At 50.8% G+C, this 18,425-nt stretch overlaps 3 protein-coding genes across 4 annotated transcripts; all 3 read right to left on the bottom strand.

The window, feature by feature from the left end:
* Positions 1 to 315: 315 nt before the first annotated feature.
* tfg (trafficking from ER to golgi regulator) lies at positions 316 to 11,889 on the bottom strand. Of its 2 annotated transcripts, none has more exons than XM_067252528.1 (8): positions 11,765 to 11,889; positions 9,886 to 10,097; positions 9,659 to 9,742; positions 7,211 to 7,357; positions 6,952 to 7,119; positions 5,807 to 5,959; positions 2,123 to 2,215; positions 316 to 1,986 (listed from the first exon to the last, which is right to left on the bottom strand). In XM_067252528.1, exons 2-8 carry the CDS (start codon positions 10,067 to 10,069, stop codon positions 1,595 to 1,597), a joined length of 1,221 nt encoding a protein of 406 aa, XP_067108629.1. In that variant the 5' UTR covers positions 10,070 to 10,097; positions 11,765 to 11,889; the 3' UTR covers positions 316 to 1,594. The 2 variants fall into 2 exon arrangements, with proteins under 2 accessions (XP_067108629.1, XP_067108620.1); XM_067252519.1 differs by having other exon boundaries at positions 316 to 1,989; positions 11,765 to 11,888.
* A 295-nt stretch (positions 11,890 to 12,184) lies between these two features.
* jagn1a (jagunal homolog 1a) lies at positions 12,185 to 13,941 on the bottom strand. The gene is made up of 3 exons (XM_067261009.1): positions 13,869 to 13,941; positions 13,297 to 13,421; positions 12,185 to 13,077 (listed from the first exon to the last, which is right to left on the bottom strand). Exons 2-3 carry the CDS (start codon positions 13,383 to 13,385, stop codon positions 12,615 to 12,617), a joined length of 552 nt encoding a protein of 183 aa, XP_067117110.1. The 5' UTR covers positions 13,386 to 13,421; positions 13,869 to 13,941; the 3' UTR covers positions 12,185 to 12,614.
* A 538-nt stretch (positions 13,942 to 14,479) lies between these two features.
* col8a1a (collagen, type VIII, alpha 1a) lies at positions 14,480 to 18,425 on the bottom strand. The gene is made up of 2 exons (XM_067257172.1): positions 18,155 to 18,425; positions 14,480 to 17,848 (listed from the first exon to the last, which is right to left on the bottom strand). The coding sequence occupies exons 1-2, from the start codon at positions 18,405 to 18,407 to the stop codon at positions 15,909 to 15,911; spliced, it is 2,193 nt and encodes a 730-aa protein (XP_067113273.1). The 5' UTR covers positions 18,408 to 18,425; the 3' UTR covers positions 14,480 to 15,908.

The raw sequence follows: 18,425 nt of genomic DNA, 5'->3' as shown, positions 1-18,425 counted from the left end.
TGTTTTTTACTACCGCGTTGACTCATTTGTTTGTGGTAGATATATTAATATTACAATACTGTACTAGGGCCACACACACACACACACGCACACACACGAGGGTTCCATTGTGTTCAAACCTGCACCTCTTTTTCGGCCATTTATTCTCACTCAGGAAGACAGGATGACAGAGGAGAGCAAGCACAGACTTCCATTACACACGTCCAAGCCAAGCAAAACTCCCGCTTAGGAAAACAAGCAAGAATACCAACATTACCATGCTTTTCCAAGTCCTGGCCGAGACAGATTCAGACAGACAGACAGAGAGACAGAGACTTTGACTTTAAAGATCTTTATTGGGCAGTCAAAACTGCCAGCTAACCAACAGTTACACCACAACAGCCATTTTTCTCTTACTCTCATTCAAACAAAAGCCATTCAATTGAAAGAGAATGGGTTTGAGAGAGAATGAGAGAGAGGGGGGAGAGAGAGGTGGTGTTGGGGGCTCTGGAAAGCCAAGCTTGAAAAAGGGAGGGTCTAATATAGGCTGAATCAGTTGGTTAGCCAGCAAACTTTGGAGAAGAATAAATCTGTCTCAGATTTTAAACAAATCAAACAAAGAAAAATGAATTCAAAGAGGGTCTCAAAGCCTTTATTAGGTTTCAGAGAGGAAAAAAAAAATGTTACAGATTTATACATAACTAATGTCACTTCAAGGTGGAATCTCTGATTGATATATTAGAAAAAAACAGTGAAAAGATAGATGAGAAAAGAATGAGAAAGGATGCATGGTAAGCCAAACAGGAGATTATTCTAAGAGGCTAGACATTGGTAGGATCCTTCACAAAGCTTAAAGAACTACACCTCCCATGAACCATCACTTCAACTAGTGTTCTCAATAAAGGGCCGGGTCAACAACACATCTTAATACCAACATGGCGGTGGGCAGTGATCAAAACACCAAACAGGTAGCAGTTTTACTTTTAGTTTATATATTTTTGCCAATCATCAGGCCTCTGAGATGCATCTATAGACACTCGCCTGCAAAACCACACACAAACGATCAGTTAGATTCATAAAGTCATCAACTTCATGTCTACCACCCAGCATGACATGATAGGTGATGTTGGACTAACAAAACAAAACGGGGTTACCATGAAACAAACAAACAAACAAACATTAACATTTAGAACTAAGGACAGTCTGCTTTGGTCTCTCACAGTGGGTGTATACAGACTGGTACCATGGTCACCATGACAAAAGACATGAGGGGGGGGGTGTAGGTACAGAAGGGGCCAGAACAAAACACAAACGATGACAGCAGTGTGTTGGAGAGAGAGACAACATAACAAAGACAATAAACAGACTGTGGGGTATGTGTGTGTGTGCTCGTTTCTCAGATTCAGACTTGATAACTTGGGACAGCGGAGAGGGGTGTGTGTGTGCGGTCGTGTGTGTGTGGGGAGAGGGGAAGTCCATGTTTACCGAGCCCAGTCCAAACCAAACTGTAGGGGGGGCGTTGGGGACTGGGATGGGGGGAGGGGTCGGGTGTGTGTGTATATGTGTGTGTATGTGTGTGTGTAAGGGTCGGTCACGGACACTTCTCCTCCCCTCTTTACCGGTACCCGGGGCCAGGCTGGGTGTAGCCCTGGCCGTAGGGGGGGCGGTTGCGGGCGTACGGGTTGGACGCCCCAGGGGGTGGGGTGGCGTTGGTGCCAGGGGGCGGGGTGTACCCGGGGCGGGGCTGGTACGCCGGGCCGGGCTGGGAGCTGGGGGGCAGGGTGTAGTTAGCCGGCTGGGTAGCTTGGGAGGTGTAGTTTTGGGGAGGGAAGGCCCCAGGGGGGTACTGCTGGGCTCCCTGGAAGCTGGGGGCGGGGGCCTGGCCCGGGGCTGGGGCGGGGGCCTGGCCCGGGGCTGGGGCGGGGGCCTGGGCGGCGGGGGCTGGGTAGTTCTGGAACTGCTGCTGGGGCTGGCCGGGCTGGGGGGCTCCGGGCTGGGGGCTGTACCCTGCTGGAAGGGGGGGGGGGACGGGACACACACAGAGAGAAAGAAGGGTATCATTCCTGAATTCAGACTGTCAGCGGACAGTAATGAGAACAAAAGTGTAAGTGTGTGTGTGCGACTGCACGTGTGTGTGTGTTACCAGGGTACTGCTGCATGCTGTACTGCTGCTGGGGGGCAGTTGGCTGCTGGGGGGGGTAACCACCTGGAGCCTGGTACTGCTGGTACACCTGACCTGGGGGGGGAGAGGAGAGGAGAGGGGAGAGAGAGAGATTGTATGAGTGCACTGTTACATCAAACAGAAGCTGAGAGGGATGGTCTACATCTCAGAGAAGATAAATGACATTCTCTTTTTAAAATGAGAAGATGACTGCATGGAGACAGAGACACACACACACACACACACACGCACACAAACACACACGCACACGTCTGTACAGAATGAAAGAACGAGTGTGCATGACGCTAGCTGCTATGGTCGCTAGTGTGCGTTGGGTTCCATCGCCTCGTCGGGATTAGACAGACAGACACAACTCTCTACGGTACATTACACCTCGCTGCATGGCTCCAAGCTAAACACTGCTGGCCGCGGAGACCAGAGAGCTGACACACTCTCTCACACACACACACACACACACTGTCTGTCATAACAAATGCTATGTGTGTGTGTTGGAAGATTGTCCAAACAGGCCTTGTCTGGGGCCGTAGACAGTCACTTCCCTCTGTGTTTTTACTAGCCATGAGCTCACTGATGTTGGGGCACACGAGCGTTTGAGCGTGGGTGTGTCGGAGTGTGTGCAAGATCAGAGCTGGCTCAGTCTGATTGCTGGTATGGACAGGAAGGAATCTATGAAGGGTCTTAGGAGGAACGATGGCTGGCTATTGGCTATGCCCAAACATCAGAAACACGGTCTTTGTCCCAGACAGAAGTTCGCCTGAGGTTTTGGAATGAGTGTCAATCAGTCTGGGATTTCAGCAAACAAGCTAAGGCGTCTTCCACCTTCGCCCTCTCTTCCTCCTCTCTCCCAGTCCCTGGTCACGTAATCTTGTGTGTGTGTGTGTGTGTGTGTGTGTGTGTGTGTGGGGTGGGACTACTTGGAGCACAGGGGATGTGAAAGCAGATAGCCATCACTACGCTAATGCCATGCTATGCCAGGCCAGGCCAAGGTAAGCCTGTTTGTGTGTCCAGGCTGTTCTTCTGAAATGCCCTGAGCACAGACATAGCAACACCACACACAAACAAACAAACAGAGGCACATGCATAAAAACTGACAAAACATGTATATATGCACACACACACACACACACGTCTAGTCCAAACAGCTGGAGCCCAAATGTGCCAAAACTCTTGGGGGAAAAATGTCATAAAACGTAGAGGAAAATAAAATAACTCTGTCGTACAATGGCCTGGTAGACTAATGAAGACCTGCTACACTACATGTGGAGGTCCAGCCAGCCGTCCAACCAGCCAGAAACACACACTCACACATCTACCTTAAGTCTGCATCACTACACTGTGATACTCTTAGTTCTCCATTAATCTAAATCATGCCTTTGTATTCATTTCCTCATTTCCTATTGGTGCTCCCTGCCTGGGCTTGTTTGGGTTGGGTGACATGACTGCGAGAGGGAACTGGAGATGTTCCAACTATAATGCTGCCAGTCAGGATGATGGAGGGATAGATGGAGGGTTGGAGAGATTGGTGGGTTTGGGAAAGATCTCAAAGTTAAAGCTCCTTGCTGTATTGATGCTCTGTAATGAGCCCTACAGTCCATGCCTGTACACTCAAATCCAGATGTACTGAGCGTGTGTGTGTGTGTGTGAGTGAAAAGAGAGATTATATAGCTGCCATGCTTCTGGGTTCGTCCCAGCAGAGAGCAGGAGACACAGTAACTCTGTCCGCCTGTACCGGTCCAGACCAGGCCAGACCAGAGCAGGCCAGACCAGACCAGGCCAGAGCAGGCCAGACCAGAGCAGGCCAGAGCAGGCCAGAGCAGACCAGGCCAGACCAGGCCAGACCACACCTTGTGCCCAGCCCAGCAGCTGCAGCCCGGCATACAGGGATGAATGAAGGGAGGAAGACAAACTGATCCTCCTGAGATAGTGCAGGGTTGGAGCTACTACAGAGACAGGCCCAGGTCGTGACAGGCCCAGGTCGTGACAGGCCCAGGTCGTGACAGGCCCAGGTCGTGACAGGCCCAGGTCGTGACCACATTACACTGCCTGGACCGGCTGGTTCGGAGAGATACGAACATTCTAGAAGGGTCTCCTGTCCCCTCATAAGTATTTCAGTCTTCTCCCTTAACAGCTCTGTCCATGACTGAACGCACAAGACAAGAGAGAGACCAGAGAGAGAGACCAGTCTGTCTGTCTGTCAGCAGTACTCAGGGCCAATCCATTCCTGGGAATCCCCTCCGCTCCAAAAGGAGAAACTCAGTCGACCTTTGGGGAACGCAACATTAACATGGACATAACATTCACTACCCCCGCCCCCCTCACCCCACCCCTACTGAAGACAGCCCTGCAGGGAGCCAGGAACAGGGGAAATACACACAGACAGACAGAGAGGGAGGGGGGGGGGGGGTAGGAAAGAAGAGTGTGATGAACGGAGAGAGGGGGCTCGTTTGTTTTCATTCCTCCACGCTCCCTCGTTCATTCATCTCCACACCGGCTCAGAGGACAAGTGTTTCTCCATGCTGCCTGGCTGGAGACAGGAGGGGGGGGGGGGGGGTGAGACCAGGGGGGGTCTGTCTGGTCAGCAGTCACAGAGCAGACAACATGCTTCCAAACATCTGGGGGAGCTTGTTGTGGAGCGACACATCGGAGCGTCCGTCTCCGTGGGTAACACTGTAGCCGTGACAACACGGCTGCACGCGTTCCTACGGTAACCGCTTTAGTCACAGATATGGATGGAGGAGGGAGAGGGAGGGTAGGATGGAGAAAAAAAAAACATGTGATAGAAAGATAGTAAAAGGATGAGAGTGAAAGGCCCGGCCCATATTTAGCACTCTGGATGAAGTAGTATTCACGCCGCGCTGGTCTACATGGTAATCCTTACAAGATGGTGATAGCCTGCTGGAGCCCAAGAAACCATCAGCTTTCATAACAACTCAAAAAGAACATTTTGCTCACAACAGCAGCACGGTAAATTTCTGAGGCCTGCTCTGTAACTCTATATACCACGCTTCACATAAAACCAGATTATTATTGTGACAGTGACTCAGTGTCCCTGGGTCTGTTAATAGTGTGAGACGGAGAGCGGGGGGGGGGTGGAGAACAACATGGCTGTTTGACCAGGACTGCTGTGGTCAAACGTTCCAGAACAACAAGAGCAGAACTGACAGCACAACCCTGGCCTAGGACTAGTTACCCTGGCCTAGAACTAGTTACCCTGGCCTAAGACTAGTTACCCTGGCCTAGGACTAGTTACCCTGGCCTAGGACTAGTTACCCTGGCCTAGGACTAGTTACCCTGGCCTAGGACTAGTTACCCTAATCAGATAAAGCCCTTTGAGTTTGAGAAACCTCATTCCAATCTCTCTGATAGAAGAAAGTCCCGCACACACACACACACACACACACACACACGCACAGGAAACAGACTTTAGAGGTCCCTGTAGACTGGAGGCACTTATGACAGTTAGCTGGAAGTGCTAAACCTCCCACACTGCTAACTCCTGCTCCACACACAGTCGTAAAACACACACTACACTCCCTACACATCCTGCCTGGAAACTAATCAACTAATGTCAATGTACACAGGAGCCAAGACCCCCTTCTAACCACACACGTGGGTTCGTGTGTGTGTGTGTGTGTGTGTGCGTACCATCCATGGTGGCGGGGGGTCCTTGCGGCTGCTGCACCCCAGGGTACGGGGCCTGGGCCTGGGGGGCCAGGCCTGGCTGGTGGGCCGCAGACGAGGACGAGGCGATACTGTCTGGAGTCCCTGAGCGCTCTTCAGCAGCAACACCAGGGGGCACTGAGGGGAGCGGTCAGGAGGTCAGGACACGCACAGAGAGGGGGGGGGGGGGGGGGCACTGAGGAGAGCGGTCAGGACACGCACAGAGAGGGGGGGGGGGCACTGAGGAGAGCGGTCAGGACACGCACAGAGAGGAGGGGGGGCACTGAGGAGAGCGGTCAGGACACGCACAGAGAGGGGGGGGGGCACTGAGGAGAGCGGTCAGGACACGCACAGAGAGGGGGGGGGCACTGAGGAGAGCGGTCAGGATCACGCACAGAGAGGGGGGGGGGCACTGAGGAGAGCGGTCAGGACACGCACAGAGAGGGGGGGGGGCACTGAGGAGAGCGGTCAGGACACGCACAGAGAGGGGGGGGGCACTGAGGAGAGCGGTCAGGACACGCACAGAGAGGGGGGGGGGGCACTGAGGAGAGCGGTCAGGACACGCACAGAGAGGGGGGGGGTAACTGAGGAGAGCGGTCAGGACACGCACAGAGAGGGGGGGGGGCACTGAGGAGAGCGGTCAGGACACGCACAGAGAGGGGGGGGGGGGCACTGAGGAGAGCGGTCAGGACACGCACAGAGAGGGGGGGGGGGCACTGAGGAGAGCGGTCAGGACACGCACAGAGAGGGGAGGGGGGGGGGGTAACTGAGGGGAGCGGTCAGGATCACGCACAGAGGAGGGCGTGGTGCATGGAACGATCACATGACTTGATGGGTGAATGGAAGAACAGACTGAAGGATGGAAAGATAGATCCATAGAAGGACGGAAGGATGGATGGAGGGATTGACAGATGGATGGATGGACAAACGCATGGAGGGATGATAGACGGACGGAACTGCCGATCCACAGAAGGACGGAGGGCTGAAGGGATGGACGGACAGGCCAGGCAGGTGGAAGGACGGAGGGCTGAAGGGATGGACGGACAGGCCAGGCAGGTGGAAGGACGGAGGGCTGAAGGGATGGACGGACAGGCCAGGCAGGTGGAAGGAGAGGAGGGCGAGGGACGTACCTGGGAGCTGGTCCTCGCTCAGGCCGAAGGAGGAGATGACGCTCTTGCTGACCTCGTCCTGGTTCTTCAGGGGGTCGAAGGCAGACATGCTGGCAGCGCTGACGGGCGTGGCCTGCTTCACGGCCGGGTCGGTTGCCAGGGCCTTCCCCTCCCGCCCCTCCGCTCCATCTGCAGGAGAGAGGAGTCGCTGTAGCACGCAGACAGGTCTAGTGTGGCAGCGTCAGGGACTATCCTGCTCTGTGTGTGTGTGTGTGTGTACCGCTTGGGGGGGCGCTGGCCACCAGGCTGTGGTCTGACGAGGGCTCCAGGCTGTCCAGCAGACTGTTGACTTTGTTCCTCAGCTCAATCAGCTCCCTCCTCAGGTACTTGACCTGGCTGGACTCCAGGGGACGAGGCTGGCCGTTAACTGCAGACACGGAGGTGAGGGGGAAGAAACAGGAAAGGAGAGAAGGAAAGAACAAGAGAGAAAGAGGGACACCGACGTTAGTTGGATTCAGACATACTCCAGCATTTAGTGAACATACGACAACAGCCTGAAGAGTTGAGGACAGTGGAAACCGTGGCTCCATCTTTGCCCCCTGCTAGCTGCAGCTCCATCTCTGCCCCCTGCTAGCTGCAGCTCCATCTCTGCCCCCTGCTAGCTGCAGCTCCATCTCTGCCCCCTGCTAGCTGCAGCTCCATCTCTGCCCCCTGCTAGCTGCAGCTCCATCTCTGCCACCTGCTAGCTGCAGCTCCATCTCTGCCCCCTGCTAGCTGCAGCTCCATCTCTGCTCCCTGCTAGCTGCAGCTCCATCTCTGCTCCCTGCTAGCTGCAGCTCCATCTCTGCTCCCTGCTAGCTGCAGCTCCATCTCTGCTCCCTGCTAGCTGCAGCTCCATCTCTGCTCCCTGCTAGCTGCAGCTCCATCTCTGCTCCCTGCTAGCTGCAGCTCCATCTCTGCCTCCTGCTAGCTGCAGCTCCCCACTCTTCTGGACATGGACACAGCCATGACGGACGTCTGGCTGTGTCCAACCACCATGAGGTTGGCTAGCCTGGGAGGTTGGTTAGTGGTTGTAAACAGCATGGTTGTGGTTAAGGGCATTGGGGCTGGGTTGGTCACGGTGCAAGGACGTGTGGTGTTCCGGATTGATCCGGTTAAAGGTCATGGAGGGGAGAAGGTGAGCGGTCCAGACCGGATCAAACTGGACCGAACCAGATCAGTTTAATGGAATGAGAAGATCAGACGTGCTGGGGTGCCAGTAATGGACCGTGGTGTACAGCCACAGAAAACATGGGAACCCAACAAACCAGACACTGAGTCAGGAATCTCTCTGGATGGACACACACACATTTAGAGTCCAGTGGGTCAGTATCCCTGCAGGTGTTTTCCACTGTTTTATCTTCCCTAGTCTGTCAACGTCTCAGCAATCAGGAATGTTGCGGTTGAAGCACAGAAACCCACATGTCTCTCTCACACACACACCAAACTCACATACATATATATATATATTACAGTCCCATTCTTTGTTATTTATTATGTGCATACTGTGTTTATGTGGTGCACCTGATTCAGACAAGGCTCTGGGAACAGAGCCACACACACACACACACACGGAGAGTTGGGAGGCAGGCCTAACCCTTAACATTGAATCCACCTCTAATAACAGAGTTAGAGTAGGAATAAAAAATGACTGCATGGTCACGTGCATAGGGCCTCGCAACAGAATCCTCTCTCTCCATGACACGGCTGTCATGTTGATATAAGACAACCAAACCAGCCGAAGGGACCTTGCCACTTGGCAAGATGAAAGTGTGTGTATGTGTGTGTAGGAGTATTTGTGTGCGAGTGTGCCCATGAATTCTGTCAAATAAGAGTGTGGCTCTTATTTGATACGCTGACAGGCCGGCGTGACAGGCCGGCGTGACAGGCTGGCGTTGTTGGCCTCAGAGGTGAGAACAGATACAGCGCTATCGCCTGGTTTATGAACAGGCTGAGTAACGTCATGCCAGACAGGACAGCTAAATATTTGATGATGATAATGATGGTTGTGACCGTGTTTCACGGTGTTGCCGACCTTGGCTAACTGGCGATGGAAGGATTAACTGAGGACATGAAGTACCCAGTTAGGGAAACACAGGCTTAGCTCACCCTCCAGTGGCCAGATGCTACACACAAAGCTGCACACTGCTGGAGGGAGGGAGGGAGGGAGGGAGGGAGGGAGGGGGAGAGAGAGAGAGAGAGAGAGAGGGTGGGAGGGGGAGAGAGAGAGAGAGAGAGAGAGAGAGGGTGGGAGGGGGAGAGAGAGAGAGAGAGAGAGAGAGAGAGAGAGAGAGAGAGAGAGAGAGAGAGAGAGAGAGGGAGAGAGAGAGAGAGAGAGAGAGGGAAGGAAGGAAGGAAGGAGGGAGGGACAAAGGAGGGACAAAGGAGGGACAAAGGAGGGAGAGAGGGGGGGTAGTGGGAGGGAGAGATATTGAGGGAGGGGGGTGAGATTGAGAGAGGGAAGGAGAAAAGGTGTTAAACTGATATCTAAGCAGCATGAGAGCCCCTGCAGTCTGCACAAGGCAGATCATGGAGCCAGACCGCCCTCTAGCGTTGCACTGATCCGGCTGGAAGGGGGAAGAGGAGGAGGGGGAAGAGGAGGAGGGGGAAGAGGAGGAGGGGGAAGAAGAACCGGTGCCTTATAGAAGAGTTCATCAAGAGTTTCTGCCGGTGACGGGAGTGCTCTTACCAAACAAGGTGAGTTTGAGTATTCTACTGCACTGGATGGCGAAAGAGAGGTCCGAGCTGTCGAAAATAGTGATGAGGTCATCGTCTGCGGGAAGAGAACAGAAGAAACGTCAACAAACAGGTGACGCAGTTACTCCCCCTCCTCCAACACAAGCCCTTGTAGCCCTCTCAGCCCAGTCCTTGTATTTGACCCGGACTCCCCTGGGCCTGGTCCCATAACCCTCTTACCCTCGTCCTTGTACTTGATGGTGACCTCGTCGCTGCTCTGAAGCTTGCCGCGGAACACGCGCTGCATCATCAGAACCAGCTCGTCGTACGTGATGTCCTCGTTGTGGATAGGGATGCGTCTGATGTCATCGCCCAGCTGGGCTTTGATGATCAGCTTCCCGCTGAGGTCCAGCTGTCCGTTCATGGTGCCCAGCCCTCTGCTTCCCCCACCGCTGGGGATGAGAGGGAGGATAAAACAAATATGCTTTGTTTTTTGTGATCACAAACAAACTTTGGAAGGGGGGGCATTAAATAAGTAAAAAAAACAACAACAACAAAAAATATTCCGGCATCCAATCTTGTCTTTTTTAATAAGGCTGAATCTGGATGGTGTGGTCTGGAGTCACTTCTCTGCTTGGCAGTAGACTACAGTAAAGTGTACATCTCCACTCTGCTTCCAAAGTCTAAGGTACATACTACAGGCTGAGCTGGCATAGGCCTCTAGCTTGAACAAGGCCTGGGTCTTAACGTCTTTCCCAGACTTTGGTCACTGTAAAACGAGCCTCTGGATAAGAGCGTATGTAAGGCAATTGTGTTGAACGGGCTCTTTATTATTAAGTAATCAATCAATGATGAAGGAATATAGAACATGGTAGGTAGGTAATTTGTCACACGGCCAAGTAGCTCAATTCACGGCTCCTTGTATGCTTATGAAGTCACGGATTGGGCGTACAGGTCAAAAACATTCCTTCGCAGTTATCAGTTGAGTAATGAAATCAATTGCTTATCAATCACTTGTTTAGTTAGGATTAAATCTCTATAGAAGAGTTTGTCATTGTCTGCTACCGTTGTCATGACATCGGATAGAGAAAGCCAACTCCCACACCAACTTGTAGCTAGCTAGGTAGAGAATTAATTATGTGTTATATTCACTGTTGTGGAAGACACCCGTCATTCAGTAGCGCGGTCTCAACACAAAACAAGTTTACACTTATTAACTTTGACACGCCCTTTTTTGCCAAAACTAGCAAAGCCTGAATTTGCCGGTTAGACTGTCGCTAAGATTAACAAATGACTACATTTACAGACATCAGCAAGCTAGACATAAATGGAAGAGCTACAGTCTTTGAGCCTTTTTACTGATTTCGTAAGCTGGCTGGCGAGTTAGCAGTAGCTAACGCGTTAGCTAGTGGATAAACTTTAAACTTTGCTAAGCTAATGACCAGGCATTAGCGTAGCTAACCCTAGCCAAGTATGAATTGCTAGCTAACTAGACTACTAGTACGTGTCCAGATTTTAACAACGACGTAGTAGGCTAGCTTACATTTTCAACCTTGAAAATGCAGTTCAACCCCTGTTATAGATTGCCGAATTGATTTGTCGCTAATGTTTATTATAGCTTGCTACAGCTCTAGCAAGATAGCTGGTAAACGTAGCTTATGTAGCTGGCTAGCTAATTATATTAGCAAGCTAGGCCATTTTCCTGTGTCACTGACGGGATATAGAATCATGCCTAATAAAGACCCGATTGTACTCCCAATGCAAAATGGAATGATGGAATCCTGCAAAATAATACTCTCCTTGCCCTACTTCATTCTGACCGGCTGCTGAAAATCCAAGTTTACCACCAGACATTGCATAGACTACCATCATGTGTTATTTTTCTATGATTTGAGCAACAAACAAACAATATGATACTTACATTTTAAACCAACGTGCCTGCATAAGGTTTATAACGACGAAAGCTCTTACCTGTAGCTAGCTAGGATAGCGAAAATGCTAACACTTGCTATGCTAGCAATGCTGGTAGCATCTGTATCGATCAGATCAGCGGCTAATATCATTTAGCCAGCAGCTCCCTTGGTTTGAGCATCGAAACTAGAAGGTCGGCAATTCTCACCTGAACAAGACGCTTATTCGGTGTTTTTGACAGGAGGACCGTGTCAACCGAAAGCTGTTAACCGGGATGGCTGGCACTGACAGATCCCAAGCTTCACATCAGGAAGTCTACTTGCTTGTCAACGTCAAACCGTACGTGGCATACAGCGGTGCGCAGACGCACTGCCTCTGCCTCCCTCGGCCAAATTGGGCTGAGCGCTGAACTTTCGTCAGGACAAGGCCCGAACAAGCTCGGTAGTCGAGTGCATTTGCTTCATGTTAAATTTGTATAGTATTGTGTCGTTGAGTTATATGAACTGGGTGTGTATGTGCACTGTATACAGTGAGACTGTATACATAGTAAAATATGTGAATGGATAGTGAATGGCCCATGTGAATTTGTGAATGGATACAGAAAAATACCTGGACCAGATAGCTTTTAAATTTTAATGTTGATTATAGGTTTCAAATATGCACTGGTAACAAAACATGTACAGACAGTTGTATTGAGTGCAAATGTCACAGCCAACTAAATAAATAATGGATCAATAGTGTAGGATGAGAGTACTGTCGGTCCAGACCCCTTCATTACAGTAAGACACAGTGTTCTCCTGCTATTGAAACATGGCACATCTTATCAATCTGTGTTTTCTGGCTCTGAAGTGGCCGATCTATTCCTGTCAACCTAAACCATCATGGGAATATAAATGTGTGTTGTGTCCCGACATAAGGTATATCATAATTTACAAAATATATAAATACATGAATTCATAAATAGCCCAACTTAATACTCATAAACCGAGAGAAAAAGGAGAAAGATAAATAAAAACAGTTTTTCACCAGTCATAAATCACAATCTTGACGTTTCCTGACTATTTCTTCTTCTTCTCCTGTGTGGAGTTGAACCACGCGTCCAGCAGCTTCTTGCAGTAGTAGATCTGCCAGGCGTGCACCTGCACGGCGATCACCATCACCAGGTACATAACCGTCACCGCCGAGTACCCGAAGATAAACCGGTACGCTTTGCCATGCCGATACAGTTGCTGGGCGACAGGAAACATCTCCATGGCGCCGTAGATAAGTGGAGCCACAGAGAACAGCCCAGAGCTGATCATGGAGATGACGAGATAGCTGATGTTGTTCCTGGGCAGTGATAGGCTGCTGAAGAGCAGGGGTAGGAGACTCAGCAGGTAAGGGTACTCCCATTGGTAGGGTGTAGCAACCGTGTCATGTGACACGAGGCTCAGGTGGCTGACTGTCACCTGGGCAGCAATCATGAGCCAGGTAATGAGATGGACGAAATTCAGCTTACGCACTTCTGACTTTAGACTGGCGCTAGAACACAAAACAATATAGGGGGTGTTCGGTTGACAGAGATGCAGGCCATCGATACATAGACAATATACACGTCAAACACACAGGGGAATAAACCAACTGGATAAAGATGGATCAAGCAGAGCTATAGACACGCAAGATAAACAGACGGACAGACCAAATGACGGACAGAAACCCCTTTGGGGGAGACAGAGAAGGCAGACAGACGTCCTTATTCACCTCATCTGGTAGTGCGAGGACACCTTCTCCCTGTGTTTGAAGTCGCTCCCATCAGTGCCAGCAGCTCGTGGGCCAACACGAGATGTCATGTTGTACACAAACTGCTCTGACAGACACGCAAAAGCCTGGCAACATCAGAATATGTATTTGTGGTACATAAAATAGAGATGTTAGGTAATTGACTACACAGTAAATATTTTACAACAGCTGTTGGATGACACCAATAACGCTACAAAATCCTGGTTTGGAAAGCTTTTCCCCTGATACTTCACATAGATCAAACGCAGTGCTACAAATTCTGGCTTTATTTTTCGAGGTTCTCGCAACTACGATCTAGACACTCGCTAGAAATTCGATAGCTACAAGCTACTCAAAAGTAGGGGGATGGAGTTTCTTTGTGCTACGCCAGATGTCACTCTGATGCTAGGCTCCTAGGTGACAGCTAGCTGGCTACTAGTACTTGGACCTAGCCATCAAACTGCTCGTTTAAATCTCAGCTTTGCCCTCAACAGTAATTTCCCTATATTTAGCCATGTGCATTTATCTTTTAAATAACTATTCAGTACACTTACCGTTTACTTTTCCAAGACTAGCGAAAAGATAACCCTGGACTGATTATCAGCTCGGCACAGCATAGAGAGTGAATGCTGAACAAGTGCAGCGCCCGGCTGGACATGGTCTGCGCACGTGCAGAGCATCCCATGGTCGCCTTCCACATCCAATCAACATCTTCCGCGCAGCCTCCTCTCTCTGGTCGCTGGTCCTCGTATAAACATGTTACAAGCCTATATCACGATGTTCTAACCAATTATGAATGTGAACGGAAGTCTCTGTTGTTAACTTTATAATATGTAAGGAAAATGTAATATCGACTCATCTAAAATCCCCTGAAAGACATTTTTGATAGATCGTCGTGACATTCTCAAATGTGTAGATAAATCTACTAAAGGGTTATAACTCAATATCTGAGATACATTATGGATGGAATTGTGTTGCTACATAATTCATTATTACAGTACCAAGATCAATAATCTAAAAATGTATTTATTATTTAAGAAGCTAAGCGGACCATTGAAATTTCAGAAAACAATCACAGCACATCATTTTATATGATTACTTCTGTGTTGTTGGCAGGCCCTATTCAATAAAACACAACTGTCTTTCTTAATTAAATCATCTTTATTTAAAAAAAACAACATCAACAGTAATAACAGTATAATATTAAAACAGTTTTCTTTTGGTTATACTAACAGTTTATCACCATGGTCCCATATGAAAAAAAACAAAGTAATCAAAATAATAAATTACAGAGACAATTGTTGTTCTAAGACTTTTGTCAAACTCCTTTTCACATGTTTTGTGCTAGGGGTGAGGAGCAAAGGGGAAAATGCAATCTCAGCCTATTTCTACTGATGTTACTGTTCTTATAATAGTTTTACAATGACAGGTCCAGAAAGTCCTGTCATTGTAAGAGTCCTGATTTAGAATTAGGCCAAAATATACACCAGAAAATGCATTGTGCTCATCTTAGCTAATAATACACTGAGGAATCATTCTATCCAAAAGTCCAGACTTTCATTTTTTTTTTTTTTTAAGTAAGAACGTAAGAATGATTAAAATTCTGTTACGTCAGTGGGGGTGATGTAATCAGTATCAAATATCAATCTCTCCTTATAAGCTGTACAAATCTCTGAAAAATAGGGTCTGTGCTCTCTAAAGCAATTTTTCTTTTCTTGGCCAACAACAACGCTACTGCTTCCTTCAGATGTTGACAGACAAACATTAAGACATGGGTCTGTTCATAGACAGCAGTGGTTTTCATATTTCTGGGTCAAACAGTCTGTCTGTTAAGATTTTCTCCATACCACAAAAGGCATTTTACAACACTCCTGTACCCATGTCACTGTAAATTACGTCCATTGCATCTGCCAAAATCTTCTTAAACATCACAAATGGTGTTTGTATATAATAGTCAGAAAATAATGAGGAAAAAAACATACAAGTACAAAATAAGAGGGAACTAATCTTTTGGAATCTTGAACAATCAAGATCAATTGTCTATCGCTGCATCGTGACTGATACAATTTCTCGTGACATTTTATTTTCTCAAAACGTATTTTCCTTTCATGTTTTAAATCCAATTTACATTCTTTGCCACAAAATCAGTTTAGGGCAGCTGCCAGTTTGCTTAAGAACATTAAGGGGCAGGGAAAGCCTTGGCATTCTGTGACAAACACCAAACAAGAAGTGATATTTTCACATAAACTATTTGCAATTTCCAATTCACTCTTTAAAACAAGCTTTTAATCCAAGCATATATTATTAACTTCCATTTTTCAGTCTTCAGATGGCTATAAAGTAACTGTATATCACATCCACACTCCTCTTTCAGATTACTCTGTCAGAAACCTTCCCTCTCATGTCCATCTCTACAACAATGTACCGCAGACCTCAACAGATACTTCATGTTTCATTGAAAACAACTCACATCGAAGTATCCCATGATCAACCTTTTCAACACGTGCCATCTCACCACACACTCCTACGCTCTCAACCACCCGTTCCCACGTCTCTCCTCAGTTTCTCCCCCATCCCCCTCTTGTTCCAGGTCTCTACATGGGGTACAACAAATACCCAGAGAAAGATGAGTGGACGTACTCGCCGGCGTACAGTCCAGCGGCCTGGTCTGAAGGCAGCTGGAGGAACACAGTGTCCCCTGGCTGCAGGGGCAACACAGCGCTGCCTGAGGCCTGGTCCAGGAAACCCTTCTTGTACTCGTCGTACGTGTACATGACCGGCTCATTGTTCCTCATCAGAGCCACCCACACGTTGGCTCCTTTGCAGTGGATGTGGTAGGCAAAGTAGTAGATCCCGGGCATGTCGCAGGTGAAGACGCCAGTCTGGGGGTTGTAGTTCTGACGACCGTTGTACAGGAGCTTGTCGAAGACGATTGGACTGCCCACGGGTGGGAAGGGTGTGGTCACCAGAGCGGTGAATGCCGGCATCTCCAGACCGTTGGCGCCCATGATTTCTCCGGCGCCATTCCCACCGTATTTGCCTTTCTTGCCGTAGCCTCCGGCCTTCACGCCATCCAGCCCATGACCCATCTCAGGGAGGACTCCGCTCATGTCGGGGGTCAGGGAAGGGGCTCCAGGTGGGCCTGGTGGTCCAGGAGGGCCTGCCTGACCTGGTTGTCCTGGAGGTCCTCCTGGACCTGCTTTCCCTGGAGGTCCGACAGGACCAGGAACACCTGGGCTGCCCTCGCCTACGTTGCCAGGCTGACCCGGGGAGCCACCGTCTCCTTTGGGCCCAGGAAGACCAGGTGGTCCGATAGGCCCGCCAGCACCTCCCATTCCTGGGATACCTTTAGGACCTTGGGGACCCACCTCACCTGGAAGTCCTCCGTCTCCCTTCAGTCCCGGCAGGCCCTGAGCTCCAGGGAGGCCTGGGAGCCCTTTGTGTCCACCTTCTCCTTTAGGCCCTGAGAGTCCAGGTGGGCCTCTGGGTCCGGGCTCCCCTCCTTCTCCTGGGAGGCCGTTCTCACCAGGAAGGCCAGGAGGTCCGGGCTCACCCAGACCTCCGTCAAGCCCCTTCGGTCCTCCCTCTCCAGCCTCCCCTTTGGGTCCAGGGCCACCAACTCCCCCAGGGGGTCCCATAGGCCCGGGGCCACCAGGTGGTCCATTAGTTCCAGGGGGTCCAAGCATTCCGGGCAAACCACCGTGCCCTTTGTCTCCTTTCGGCCCTGGTCCTCCAGGCTGCCCTCCCATCCCTTTATCACCCTTTGGTCCGGGGAACCCCGGCTTACCGAAGCCAGGCAGACCTGGCTTCCCAGGCAGACCAGGCGGTCCTGGGTGGCCCTTCCCTCCTGGTAAGCCTGCCTGTCCCGGGAGGCCGCTCTGGCCTGGTTTCCCCTGGCCGGGCAGACCTGGTGGGCCGACATCTCCCCCTTCTCCTGGTGGCCCTGCTGGTCCTGGTTCACCAGGGCCACCGGGCTTCCCCGGGCCTCCTGGTGGACCTGGCACCCCATTCATCCCTGGCCTGCCCACTCCTGGCACCCCTCCTTGGCCTGGAAGTCCAGGGGGCCCCGGTAGGCCCTTATGTCCTGGCTGTCCTGGCTGACCGATCCCCTTGTCTCCTTTAGGTCCTGGTAACCCCGGTAGTCCTGGGAGGCCCTTGTGCCCTGGTTCCCCTCGGGGGCCCGGCTGGCCTGGGAGACCCTGACCCCCAGGCTTACCCATCCCTGGCAGGCCTGGAGGACCAGGGGGCCCCTGAGGCCCTGGCTGACCTATCTCTCCCTCGGGACCATTAGGGCCCAGCTCCCCGGGCAGCCCTTGCTCACCTAAGCCGCCTGGCTTTCCGGGTACACCTGGGAGCCCTGGTTTGCCCACTCCAGGGAACCCTGGTGGGCCTTGTGGGCCAGGGTTACCAGGGAGTCCTGGCTCTCCGTTTCCTGCAGGCCCAGGGGGGCCAGCGGGGCCCTCTGGTCCTGCTGGCCCAGACGGTCCTGGCTCACCTGCTGGGTACCCTTCTGCTCCACTGGGAATGGTCAGACCTAGAGGACAGACGACTCATAAATAACAAGTTGATCTACAGACATGGGTTCTTACATCAGATAACTGCTAATGTGGTGCCCAGATCATCAGGACTTAGTTTTGTTGTTTAGGTGCCGGGGGAATGCTTTTCCCCACACAAGCGTTCTTTCTGAGAAACATTGACGAATGTATCTACTTTCCATGTCCTAATTCCTTTTTTGCTAGAACCCATGAATGGGCATCTGTGAGAAAACAGCTAAAATGTGAGTTCTAACACTGAATCACTGACTATTGCTGATCAGAGCTTTATGTGAGCCCTGTCTCACCTTTATCCTGTCCTCCGCCATTCATGCCACCCTTGCGAGGGTTTTCCTTGCCCATGTGCATGGGCATCTGGGGCAGTTCTTTCCTGTACTGCGGGTACTGCATGTGGTGCATGTCCTTGCCCAGGTACTGCTGCTGAGGGAGGCCCTCCTTGCCCATGCCCATGTGGGCCAGGTGTGGGAGGGGCTGGTGGTGTTGGGGGTGTGGCTTGTGGCCGTAGTACGCCCCTCCGAACACCAGAGGGAGCACTGTCATCTGCAACAGCGCGAGGAG

The sequence above is a fragment of the Osmerus mordax genome, chromosome 2, assembly GCF_038355195.1.
Source record: "Osmerus mordax isolate fOsmMor3 chromosome 2, fOsmMor3.pri, whole genome shotgun sequence".
Classification (NCBI taxonomy): Eukaryota; Metazoa; Chordata; class Actinopteri; order Osmeriformes; family Osmeridae; genus Osmerus; species Osmerus mordax.
This window is presented reverse-complemented; position numbering and strand designations above follow the sequence as displayed.

What these genes read in the sequence shown, in the direction of transcription:
- tfg (XM_067252519.1), bottom strand. Translation starts at nt 10,069, where the DNA reads ATGAACGGACAGCTGGACCTCAGCGGGAAGCTGATCATCAAAGCCCAG. An exon ending in ACTCAAACTCACCTTGTTTG is followed by an intron (nt 7,358 to 9,658) that starts GTAAGAGCACTC and finishes CCGTGTCTGCAG; the next exon opens with TTAACGGCCAGCCTCGTCCC. An exon ending in ACCCCCCGCCACCATGGATG is followed by an intron (nt 2,216 to 5,806) that starts GTACGCACACAC and finishes CTCCCCCCCCAG; the next exon opens with GTCAGGTGTACCAGCAGTAC.
- jagn1a (XM_067261009.1), bottom strand. Translation starts at nt 13,385, where the DNA reads ATGACATCTCGTGTTGGCCCACGAGCTGCTGGCACTGATGGGAGCGAC. An exon ending in TCCTCGCACTACCAGATGAG is followed by an intron (nt 13,078 to 13,296) that starts GTGAATAAGGAC and finishes TTTGTGTTCTAG; the next exon opens with CGCCAGTCTAAAGTCAGAAG.
- col8a1a (XM_067257172.1), bottom strand. Translation starts at nt 18,407, where the DNA reads ATGACAGTGCTCCCTCTGGTGTTCGGAGGGGCGTACTACGGCCACAAG. An exon ending in TGGCGGAGGACAGGATAAAG is followed by an intron (nt 17,849 to 18,154) that starts GTGAGACAGGGC and finishes TCTGTCCTCTAG; the next exon opens with GTCTGACCATTCCCAGTGGA.